The sequence below is a fragment of the Stenella coeruleoalba genome, assembly GCF_951394435.1.
Source record: "Stenella coeruleoalba genome assembly, chromosome: 11".
NCBI lineage: Eukaryota > Metazoa > Chordata > Mammalia > Artiodactyla > Delphinidae > Stenella > Stenella coeruleoalba.
Window position 1 is genome coordinate 12,095,838 of NC_137157.1, and position 12,474 is coordinate 12,108,311.

The following is a 12,474-nucleotide window of genomic DNA, read 5'->3' on the forward strand; positions in this document are numbered from 1 at the left end:
CCTCATCTCCAGTGCCCTTCTTTTCCATTTTATAGAAGTAATTCAGAAAATTTCAGTTGCTGCCTTTAGGAGTAGAACGGAGAGATTTTTTCCATTCTGCCAGTTTTCTAATAACATTCCAAGACCAAGTTACAAGTCCTTAGCACAGTGAAACCCCTTAATTTTTTTTTTTGAATCACTGTCTTTCCTTTACCTCCCTGATTGGATCTCTTTTTCCAGTTATGGCAGGGTGTACACGGCCGACCCCTACCATGCCCTCGCCCCTGCCGCTAGCTATGGAGTTGGCGCTGTGGTAAGTAGACGTGCCTTTTATTTTTTCAAACGTTTTACTTCTTCTGACTTTTACCTACAGACTACAGAAGATCTAGGGAGGTGATAATTCAGCCCTTCTTCCATTGCCGAAGTGTTAAAACCAATAGGACTGTCTGGAAATTTCATATCACTTCTGTGTGTGTGCTGGTGTGAGCCGCCTGGCCTGGTTAAGGACGGCAGAAAGGAATGAGCAGTGACAGTCTGCCCTGAGTAACGACATTATTCGGGAGGAAGGAAGGGAACAGGTTGCTGTTTTATAATGGCTCAGATGTTGGACGCACACCTGTGGCAGAGTTTTACCGATAGGTGTTCTCAAAGACTTGGGGCACAAGACTCTCCAGTTTTCACAGTAAACTTTTCAGAGAACTTAACCTGTCTGCTTCAAATGCAGATGCCAAAGGATGTCCCTGCTATTCCTAAGCCTTCCAGCAGCTAGTACTAAAAATCACCAAGCAAATGCCTTACAAAGATATTTTATTACTAACATTTGTGGCAAAATATGGTATATTTCTTAGAAGTATACAAAAGTCATAGAGCTCATCTAGCATAATCCCCCGTGCTCGCTTCAGCAGCACATATACTAAAATTGGAATGATACGGAGAAGATTAGCAGGGCCCCTGTGCAGGGATGACATGCAAATTCGTGAAGCGTTCCATATTTTTAAAATAAAAATCCCCCTGACCAAACCCGAATCCCCCCTGCAGTATTTTTGTGTTGGCCTGGACACCTCTGGGGCCAATGACGGGACCCACTGGATTCAGCAAAGACTGGCCAGTCCACAGTGATACCTCCTTGTGCCAGAAGTTCTCTACCATCCACAGTGTCACTGGCCAACGGCCTGGAAACACAGATGACCGTGTCTGAGAGGGAGGCAGAACAATGGTCACAGTTAAGACATAAAGGATGTGAGAGAGCCTGCCACTTCCCACACTAAATCTCTACTGATGAAGATCTGTGGAAGGAAGTAGTAGGGTCCTGCAGGGGTATGGGGGGGGGTGTTTAGAACTGAAGTAGAGACGTTTGATATAAGGAAGTGATGGGAATTCCTGAGGTTTTATTTAGTGCCCAAGTGATATAAGTCCTGTACTAAAAGAATGACCCAAGGAGCGATATGTTCCTAGGGAACTTTTGATTGAAAAAGATAATTCATTAGATTATGATTAAAGAAAGGAAAGAAGCCCACTTAAAACCCCAGTTTTACATACCATATATATATATATATATATATATATATACACACACACACACAAAAGATATGTCAAGAAACAACCTGGTTGGTATTTTTTATAAATTACAGAGGAAATAGACTTCATTCGTTGAAAGATTAACTCAGGTTTAAATCCAGCACCATCTCAAACATGCGATGTGACAGAGATAGTGGTCAGAAGCGACGTGTTCTCCGTTGTCAGGTAATGGGTAAGAAGGTAAGATCAGCAGTCTGCTTTAGGTCACGCTTGTAATGAGGTCGTCAAGGTAGACAAGACCCATGCTTTTAAAAAATCAGACTATTTACAGACTTGGTTTTAAACTTCATTGAAGTGCTCCTCTGTGCTAACTCACGTAAATAATGAACCATCAGCATACTCTCCCCTTGAGAATATCAGGTCAGCAGTACATGTTTGGGCTGTGGTCTGAGCATCTTAGAGGCAGAAGTTGGTTTCCTGACCTCATGCACTAGACAACATCTAACCAGTTGATTTGAAGCTTCTAAGGAAGCTGTTTTTCCAAATCCCTCCTCAGGACATGTCTTCTTTTGTAATGTTTCTCTCATCAACCTTTTAATATTTTTGTGTCTTTAATTACTACAGGCGAGTTTATACCGAGGTGGCTACAGCCGATTTGCCCCTTACTGAAGTGACGTGAGACCCCTGCAAGTGGGACAGCCCCCCAGTTCATGAGGCCTGGCTATTGCAATATTTACTAGTAGAGGAACTCTATAGCAAGATGAAGAGGAAAAACAAACAAACAAAAAACACAAAAAAAGAGAGAATACTTTTTTATACCTCACTATGTTCTTTGAATATGTATTTTTCCTTTAAATTTCTGCCTTTAATTCTTTTGTTCCAAAGATTGTGCATTTTTTTCTTTTTTTCTTTTTTTTTAACTGTGGTAAAAAAAAAAAAAAATAACGCATTTCCATGTCTGTATGTCCGTGCTTAGCTTATTCTGTCAATCACGGAAGAGGCAGTCAATGAGGAAGGAGAGACATTAGGAGCTGATAAATGCGTCTGATCAGAAATCAGCAGACAGAATTACCAAAGTGTACCTGGTGCTGAGTGGCTGTGGGACAAGCAGAAGTGGAAGAGATCCCTCTGCAACAGGATATCCTTCTAGTCTTCTGAGTTTCTGGTCTTTGGCAGGCAATTCTGATTGGCTGTGGCTGGAATCCACATGCTAATAGACTATAGGAATGTGTGCTGGCAAAGCAGGAGAATCACTAAGACACTTTCCTCTCCTCTTCCCTCCTGTCTCCTCATTCTCTTTACAATCATCTTACACGCGAGGCCTGAGACAGTTGGCATCGTTTTTGGAATTATAGTATTAATATTTCCAGACATGTGCTCAGACTGTGGATAATAAACACCTCATTAGGAACCCAGTCTCGGAATGAACTCTGGAGTATGAAAAAGATCACTCTTTTCTTTCCTGTAAACCCTAGCATTCCTGCTGGGCTGCTTTTCCTTTCACTGAACCACAGCTTAGCTCATCTCTCCTTTTATTAACACCCTGCTCCCATGTCCTCGAGATTCAGGAATTTAGGACCCAGGGACAGAAGACTAAATAGCCAGTGGCCAGATGTCCCCAAGGCGTCTGGGCAGGGCTTGAGGGCTAGAAGTACAGATTGTCACGCGCCAGTGAAGAGGGGGAGGGCAAGAAAAGGGGTGTCAGACGATGTCAGGTTAAGGCGCCCTGATATTCCCGATCTTTCTCTCGCATCAAAAAGTCAGTACAAAGTAGAAAACAGATAATAAAGGCTCTGGTGGCAAAAGATAAAGCCCCGAGCCTTAGACCAGCCGTCCCCGGAGGTCTCTGTGAGCAGGACATGTGAGGGCAGGCGAAGGCACTTCGTTCAAGCTCCAAAGCCATAGGACTCTTCATCCTCCAGAGCCTTTACGAGTCACTTCTGTCCACAGTCTGGAGCCCTCGTGGCCACTCCACCCAGCTTCTCACTATCCTCCAAAGGCACCCAGCTGAGCACCTGGACCACTTGGTACTCATGAACACTACAGGACATGAAACAAGCCCCCGAGGCTGCTCCCCTCCCGTACAGGAACGAGGGTCTGAAATGGCCAGGATCTCATATGTTGCCAGGAGGAGTCATGTGGTGGCCACCACAGTGAGTCACTGCTGTCACTACCTGGCTTCGACTTATCTGTCGTCAGACAGGGGAGAAAGTGTTTCTCTTCTAGCTCTTAGCTGTCAAAGGCAGGGGTCCTGCAGCATTTCCAAAATGAAGCCATTAGAAAATAGAAAAGCACGGTCCGTTTGGCTCCCTGGTCTATTCACATTGGTACTAGGGTGACCTTTCACCCGAGGGATAGCTGCTAAAGGGAGTAAGTAATTCAGAGACATGGAGCTTCTGGTTTGTTATGGGTTTGTTTTGGTTTGTTTGGTTTTTTTTTTTACTCCTGCCTCCACCCGTGTTCTTGACTGATACTGATTCATGTCCCTGAATTAAAATGACTGACATATGACAGCATCAAACATTCTTTGTAAGGAGAGGGATCTGTGGGGGGGGACTGGCCTGTCGTGTATAATACATATCTTCTCCCCCTTCAGAATCGTCTCTCTCCTGATAACTGGGAGGGAGGCTTCCCTGAAACTAGGGGAGACATCAAGGAAGCTAGAGGCCTCGATGCAATTCTTACTGATTCTGGGGAGGAATGCACAGAATAGGGGACACCAGACTGCCCAGTCCGTTGGCCATTGTTAAGGGTTCCCCTCCCCAAGCCAAAGTTTGGTTTGTTGCTGTTGAGACAATTTTTGTTGTGTGTGTATATAAATATTTTAGTTTGGGGTGTGGGGATGGGATGTGGGGCTTTCACAGGTCTAGGGAATGGGGGCAGGGAGGATTTTTTTCTTTCTTTTGCTTTCGTTTTGAGGGAGAGCATTTACTGAGTGAAGAAACTGAGAGAAATTTTGTGTCCTGTTCAAATAGGGACCATTCTCAGAAATGGCAAGCCACTGCTCAGTGGAGGCAAGGCCAAATTCTAAATGGTTGTATCCATAGCAGGGGAGGAAAATAGGGCAATGAGTTCAAGAATTTTCTATTCTTTTTTTCCAGAAAGAGGGAAAGATGATGGGAAAGGCAGAGGAGGCAGCTTCCACAGCCCTTTTACAAGAGGCAGAAGCCTGAGGTTTGTGCATTTCAGTTCAGCTGGTTCTGGCTGAGGACTCCATAGGCAAGCTCTGTGTTTTCCAGCGGGCCTCTGCTGCATTTCCAGGGATGGTTTTAATACTGCTTCCTTCAGCTCCTTTTACTAAGACTAAACAGAGTTCTGCTTGTTATTAAAGGGCCTTTGGTTTTCAGTGTCATCACTGAGCATTGGGGCTCTCGAAGCATCAACTCCCCATCAGCTTTTGAACTTTGAGATCGCATACAGGCAACTTCATCAGAGGCAGGTTCCTCGAAGCATCAGTGCTTGTTTATTCCTGACTCTAGTTCCCACTGGACTAAGAAACTGAGTCAGAAGAGAGTATGGCATCTTGTAAGTTTGTTAGAGGATGCTGGTGAATAATTCCGGAAAACGTATCCATGCTGAATCAGTTGCGACAGCTTTACTGTAGGTCACGATGTGGACTTCTATACTAAGCATCTTACTCTTAGAAGCTGGGCTCCTTTCAGGAGCCCTCTAGTGACCACCTTTATCTGAATATCCCTCTTTCAGCCCAGAGAGCTGTCCTTAGAGCTTTTCCAGAATTCCTTATATTACATAGTTCAGCTCCCACTGACCGAGCTCAGCTGTTGTGATTCGTCACTTTTAAGGCTCTCAGTTTTTACAAAGCCCGCTGTCACCATCCTCCTTCAGCAGCCACAGTTGGAACTGAGCCGATATTATTCTTCCTTGAAAAAGAAGGGGACTGGAGCTCAGCTCTTAGTTTAAGGGGAGCTAGCGGAGCTCTATTCAGTAGAAATCAATGATAGCAGCTTTCTCTCAAAAGTGTGACTCCTCAGGGGCTGAACTGCTCTTAGTTTAGTTTCTACTTTCCTAGAGCTCTAGCAGATAAGTCGGTGAATCACTACCACCCTGTAACTAGTCACATAGCTTCCAGGTAGGAAGGAGGTGTAAACTCGGAATGGAAGCAACCCCAAGGATCTGCAGGAAGGGCTGGATGGCCTCCCTTCCTTCTGGCGGGAGGATGACGCCAAGGGCGGGAAGCAAGGGACAGCCCAGAGGGCACTGTAAGGGAGGGTGGGGGGTGTCATTGGGACCGTCCCCTTTCACCAAGCCCAGCCGCTTCTCGGCTGCTTGCAACCCCCTAGCACAGAAACAGTTGCAGAATCGCAGACTTGTTTCCCCCAGAAAATAGGAGGAAAGGGACTTTGGGGGGTGGGGAAGGGGTAGTGGTGTTTTAAAAGCATAAGTTACCTGTTTGCACTGTTTTAAGATAGGAAAAAAAATAGTGGGCAAGGTGAACATCCAACGTAAATTTGTGTGTCTTTATTTTGTCATGCTCTTGAAAATGTTTGACCGTTTGTAGTATCCACCAGTGAAACCTGATTCTCTGTTGCATAAAACACGATTTTTTTGGAAATGTTACTGTCCGAAAGCCTCTTCCCTCCCTTTCCCCTTTGCTGTGTTCTTCCTTCATCCTCGCTTGACTGATCAACCAGGCAGTAGCCATCCAGGAGCTAGAGCGTGAAGCAGGGCCCTTCCCAAGTAGACTCTGGGTGTCCTAAGCCAGCATGTGCCCTCTGGTTTAGCGAGTGCCGTTGAGTCCCTGGCCCCCATCTTTAAAATAAGGCTTACAGACCAGGCTGCAGCAGGTTCTCAAATTCCCGAATCGGATGCACTAGGAAGGAGGGCGGAGGGGAGTCCTCGAATATGGCGGGTGGCCGCAGTAGCTGAGTTCTCCACGTTCCCGGAACTGTAGCCAGTTACAGATTACTCAGGAAAACGGTCGATCACTTCAGCCATGGTAGTGCTGGTTGGCAGGGCTTGGTAACGGAGAGAACTGCTCACTGGCCACAACTCAAACCTTGCCTTTAAGGGGATTGCCAGCCGGGGCCCCTCCGCCTGGGAGTGACACACGCGCCCGCCAGTGTGGCGAGGGCTCAGCTCACACCAGCCAGCAAAAAGGGAACAGCGATGCTCTTCTCTCCCCCCTACCACCCGCCCCTGTTACCAACGCCAGATTCCCAGGGGGTGCATATGTTTTTGAATTTTTTAAAAATGTTTTTTGGTTTGGTTTTTCCGGGGACTGATGAGTGCTTTAAGCAACGTCGATACCCCACCCAGAACCGCAGCTTTGTCCTTTCTTGTATTTTCTGTTCACAGTATTGCGTGTGTGTGTGCTTGTCCTGGCAGCTCATTTTGGCTGTATTATATATCGAGTGATGAATTGATCCTCCTTTTTTTTTCCCCCTAAGGGATATGAATTTTTTTTTTTCTTGTGTTATAATTCTGCTTGTGAATAGCTGGAGCAAACCTGGGGCTGACACACGTAAGCTAGGGCTGCACAGTGCTGAGAGAGCCAGGCGGGGTGGCTTGTCCCTGACAGGCTGACCCACCTGAGTCTCTGAGCTTTTCAGTCCAAATCTCTGCAAGGCTAAAAATGCCACCGAACCTCCCCTCTTGTCCCCGCTCCCCGTGGCAGGGACGAAACCATCCCTACATGCAACGTGCAGTTTCTCCGGCCCCCTCCCATTGCCATGGCAAAACAGGTACCTATGGGGCATGGGGGCATCACATGGGATGCTTGTATAATCGACCACCTCGCCTTTTCTCCCCACTCCCCACTCCCCCACCCCCAAATCTTTTCCTAGGACACCCGAGCTGCTTGCCCAGGGTCCTGTTTCCCTACAAACTCCAGAGAAGCACCCAGGGCTTTGTGACAGTCTCTAGTTCCCTCCCCTTCTTGTTAAGAATCATATTGTATAGTAGCTTTCAGACCATACAGTATTCATTGGGTTACTCCTATTATTATCAAGTAGCTGGAATTGTGAAGGTCGGAGTAGTTAGATCTTTAGCTTTTATTCCTTATTTTTTTGTATTACTATCCATGTGTATAAATTATTGATCATGTTGCTGGCTTTTATAAACTCTAAGCGAAGGAGGAGCACTGCCTCTGCCTTTGCAAATGGTAATGAAGCACTGTTTTTAAATAAAAGGAGAAACACCATTCTTCGCCCTGGCCTGCGTGTGTTGATCCTCAACGACTTCTGTTGCCCCCCCCCCCCCCCCCCCCCCCCGCCATGCTCCAAAGATAGAACTTGCATTTGACTTTTGTAAGATGGAAAAAAGAAGGCGGCAAACACGACGCTCCCTGAATGAGATGAGGGGAGAGGGAAACACAGGCCCAGGCTGGTGCCATGGGACCTGCCCTCCGGCTCCTCCAGTCTTGGCAGGAGCTGTCTTCCTGCTTCTGCCTCTGAAATCTTCCGCTTCACTTCTTCCCTTTTCCATCCTCTCCTGTTGTCCTCGCTGCCGCCCTCACCTGCCTCAGAAACTGCCCTCCAGGGGGCGCTTCCCGTCTGGCCACCTGTCACCTCTGTCACCTCTCCCCTGGCTCGGGCCACCACCCAGGCTCCCACACCTTTTCCTTCTGTATGGGGCCTGGGCCTTTTCCTCCTTCCCTGGGCTTCCTCAGCCACCCCTCCTGCACTGGTTTCTCTACCAGGAAGTCCCAAATCTCTGAAATTCCTCCTAACTCTGCAACTCCCTAACATCACTCAGATCGTCTCCTTTCCCGTTTTCGGGAGGAAATGGAGGCCACGGGATCTCCTTGATCTAGACACCTACTTGGACGCACACCCATCCTTTCCCGTCCTTCCTGTTTTACCGGGAGAGGCGTCTTCGGTCAGGCGCTGTCCCCACACGTCCGTCCTTTCCCACCTTCTCGGGGACTTTGCTCCATCGTCCCTCCCACAAGGAGGTCAACCTTTTCCCTCCTCTAGTCCCTGTGGCACTGAAACATGCAATGATTTTGCACGATCCCAGTCCTCCCCTTCATGACAAACTTCTGGAGTGAGTTTCTGCCGCCGACTCCAATTCCCTGCTCTTCACCTGCGGCCGGCTGGCCTCTCCCTCCAGGACCCTGAAGCCGCCCCCGCGTGACGCCAGCAGGTGGCGCCTTCCCCGGGGCGCTGACCTGACCTCCAGCGCCCGCGCAGCCGGGCACTCCCGAGACCCTCCGCCGCTGCCCCCGACACAGGCTGGCGCGTCTGCCCTGCTCTCCTGGCCTGGCCTCCCTCCTCCGTCTCTTCCCCAGCAGCGCACGCCCCGCCTGCTCTCGACAGCCACCCGCTACAGTAGCAGTTGGATCAGGACGTGCTTCTGTGCAAGGCGGCCCCGAGTCAATCCCCGTCCTCATCCGGGTCTGCGGCCTGTGCACCAGCTCCTCCGCTAGTTTATCCGCGGCGCGTCCCCCTGTACTAGAACAGAAGCGCCCGGAGGTCGGTAGCTTCGTTCTGTTCAACTCCGTGTCTCTGGTGTCAGCAACACACAAGCATTCCATAAATATTTGTTGAATGACTTTTTTCAATCTCGGATGTAAGGTGATAACACAGCCGCCACCCCCAACCCCGCCTTCTCCGTATGGCCACCCCGGCTGATGATCGCGGAGGCCGAGAGCCCTTTCCACGTGTGCTCACATCACCTTCATCTTCCCGGCAGCCCCGCGGCAGGTGCTGGGTGTCTTCCTCCTCAGGTCCCGGCGCCTGTGCTTCTTGCTGGGTGTACCAGGCAAGCGAAGCCCTGACCTCGCTTTCCCAGGACCTTTCTGGGGTGGCATTTATAGCAAGTAACCTTGAGGAATTGGGGGGGGGGGGTGTATCCCGGGGACGAAGAACGAGTCTGCTTCCTACCTGCTCTGGAAGAGGTGGCTGCCCCTCGCTCAGGGCTCCGCAGCCGCCGTGCACACCTCCTGGGGAGCAGCAGCCACCCCGTCCCACACACTGATGCTCTTGTTGCCAGCCGGGCCGGGAGCAGTAAAGTCCTTTGTGTCTGACGCAGAATCCATAAGCTTCTGCAGAGAGAGATCAAATCCCAGACCCACCAGTATCGTTATTCCACGTGAAAGATGAGGGAGCCGAGGTGTGGAGAGAGGAGATAACCTGTCCCTTGAGTAGAAAGCGGCAGAACTGGGGTCCCAGCCTCCGAAGTCTGCGCCCTTCACGTCTGAGCACTGGTGTTTCTCGTGCTTCTCCAGTAGAAACCCCTGTAGAAACCCAAGAGCTGGCACTGCATCCCGTCTCTGACTGATGCTCTGTCCCTTTTGTAGGGTCTTCTTCCTCTACTCCCTCAAGTCATGGTGTTCCCCAGGTCATCGGTCTCCTATTCCCCTGAAAACTCGACACCAATTTCCACCTAATGACGCAAGGCTATGGCCGGAGACCATAAATCTCTCCAAAGTCTAGTCTTGTCCAGCTGCAGTCCCAAGGCTCCTAAAATTCAATATGCTGACATCATCTTTCTATCCAAACCTCTTAATTTCCCTCAGTCAGTAAATTGGATAACAGTTGATGATAACCATGTTAAAATCCTAAAGAAAAAAGAAAGAAAATAAGTGGGGAAAAAATCTTGCTCAAAAGAAAGTGTGCCGCACGTTTGTCTTGAGTGTGTGTGGATTCTTTTTTTTTTAATTTTTATTTGGAGTATAGTTGCTCTACAATGTTGTGCTAGTTTCTTGCTGTACAGTAAAGTGAATCAGTCATACCTATACATACAGCCACTGTTTTTTGGATTTCCTTCCCGTTTAGGTCACCACAGAGCATTGAGTAGAGTTCCCTGTGCCTTACAGTAGGTTCTCATTAGGTATCTGTTTTATACATAATAGTGTATATATGTCAGTCCCAATCTCCCAATTGAGCAGATTCTTGATCACTTTTCACTGTTGCATTACCCCATTCTCCCCGAGCCCAGCACCCCATTCCAACAGCACTCCTGACCCTAGGACAGCTCTGCAACCCCAGGCCCACTCCCTGTTGGTGTCCAGAATTGCTTGGTGATGTGGGGAATCCTACATACACACGCGCACACACACCATGGAATTGGGTCCAGAAACCCAAAAGACTAGGTGTCATGGTTTTCAGCCATGGTTTTCATCATGGGCGTGGCCTCCCATGAAAACACACTCATTCTCCTCCCACTGTGACTTCTGTCACTAGTAGGGTGAGACTGTATTCATTCAACTGGTTGAAAAAGCTAAGACCAGCGGACCATGAGTTGGTCCTCTTTTTTAAAAACTGTTTAATTTTGATGTAAATATTATCTATTCTTTCCAATTCATAAAACAGTAATTCACATCATAGGAATTACATCAAAGGAAACGTGAAAAGTAACGAAAATTACCTCTAAATAATCATAGCTGCAGTGTGACCTTGCTCCACTTCCTGCCAGAGTTTTCTTTTGTTTTTTCTACTTCCAGGTTTGAGAGATGTGTTTCCCCTGGTTAGGTTCTAAGTGAGAAAGTGGATATACAATTTTCATCCTGCTTTGTTCACCTAACTTGCTAAAATAAACATTTTCCATGTTAATCCAATTATTGACTCTCCTGAACATCACCTTGATCGCTACATAGAGTTCTCTCCAGTGGATGAATACTTTCTATTTAACGGGTCTCCTAGTGTTGGAACATTTCAACCATGTCCAATTTTTCAAGATTATAAATTCTGCTGCAATAAAGGGATAACTATCTCTCAGTAACAGCTTTTCTCAAATCACCGACGTTTCCTCTCGGGGCGCTGGGAATGCAGATCAGAGCTCAGCAGCGGTGCGGCTGTGATGAGAGATGGGGTGGGGGCAGGGCAAGGAGGGGCATGGAGGACTCGCAGAGCATAGCTGATTTTAAAATAAAGGGTTTTTAAAAAATTTAATCATAAATGTACTGTATAGTTATATACAATTTGGAAAATACATATGTTCTGAATGTCCCAACGTCGGTTGAAATTCACATGAGTACTTAGGTCTTCTTGGTCTCCAACCCCGTCTGTACACTCAGAAAACCTGGTCTCTGACAAACTTTCCTTCCATCCCAGGTGTTTCTGGCGTCCCCAGGGGTGATCGGGAACCACGGCAGGTCTGCCTCTGTCATCATTGCTGGGAGCATCTTCGCAAGCAGAAGCTTCTCAAGTTTTCTTAGTTAAAGTCTGGTATTGTTCCACGGAGATAGCTTGACCAACTAGGGCAAAAAGGAGAGGAAGTAGTGTACTCATTTCTGTAGCATCATTGGGAGCTCGCAAAAGGTTTGCCTGAGCGCCCAGATGTTATAGGGCTGGGCAAGGTAGCTCTCTCCCATAATGCACCCTGTCCTTGTCTGCCTCGTTCACAGCTGGGCCTGGCATGATGCCCGGCACAGAGGTGCTCAATTAACATGTGTACATCAGATAACTTGGTGAACGGCACCTCTGGCTGGAAATGCACGCAGGCAATGGGCAGAGAGGGTTCAGTGAGGTGACTGGCAAAGGTCCAGGCCCAAGATTGCACGTGGTGGGAACAGCATTGCAAGGCACCAGCTTCTCACGATCAGGCGCTCCCTCCCCTTCTCCCACAGCCCGCCCATCCTGGGAGAAGGTGCCCCCCTGAGGGGCTCCCGCAACACCCCGTCCCCTTCGTCCTCCTCGTGTCCTACCATTTACCTCTCCTCCTTGTTAACGGCTTATCTGGGGTCCATCCCCCTGCTGGGCCCCCAGTGCCATTAGAGCAGAGACTGTATCTTTTCCCACAATCTCCTCAGTGCCCTGTGGGACCTGCCCTAAGCTTGTGCTCTGTGACAGGCAAGGGAAGACGTGGGCAAGACCCTTTGGAAGATGAATCCTGTGTCTCACAGTTTACCCCCCAAAACTTCCCCTGGTTATCAAGAAGCTAGGATACGTACCCGAAGAGTAAAAGTCTACTGATGCAGTAGAGCCAGAAGGAAGCTCCCCATGCCTTAATACAGTGGTTCCCAAACTCAACAGAATTACTGGCAGATCCTTGAAAACCTCCCAAGTCTGGATC

General features: G+C 48.4%; 1 protein-coding gene across 13 annotated transcripts in view; it reads left to right on the forward strand.

Moving 5' to 3' along the window:
* Positions 1-7,698, forward strand: part of RBFOX2 (RNA binding fox-1 homolog 2) — a 262,837-nt gene extending 255,139 nt beyond the window's left edge. For all 13 annotated transcript variants that reach the window (XM_079936667.1, XM_079936675.1, XM_079936670.1 and 10 more), the window contains 2 exons: positions 220-292; positions 2,122-7,698. In XM_079936667.1, the coding sequence (XP_079792793.1) occupies positions 220-292; positions 2,122-2,166 (118 nt within the window). In that variant the 3' untranslated portion in view covers positions 2,167-7,698. The remainder of the gene's footprint in view (positions 1-219; positions 293-2,121) is intronic.
* Positions 7,699-12,474: the final 4,776 nt, after the last annotated feature.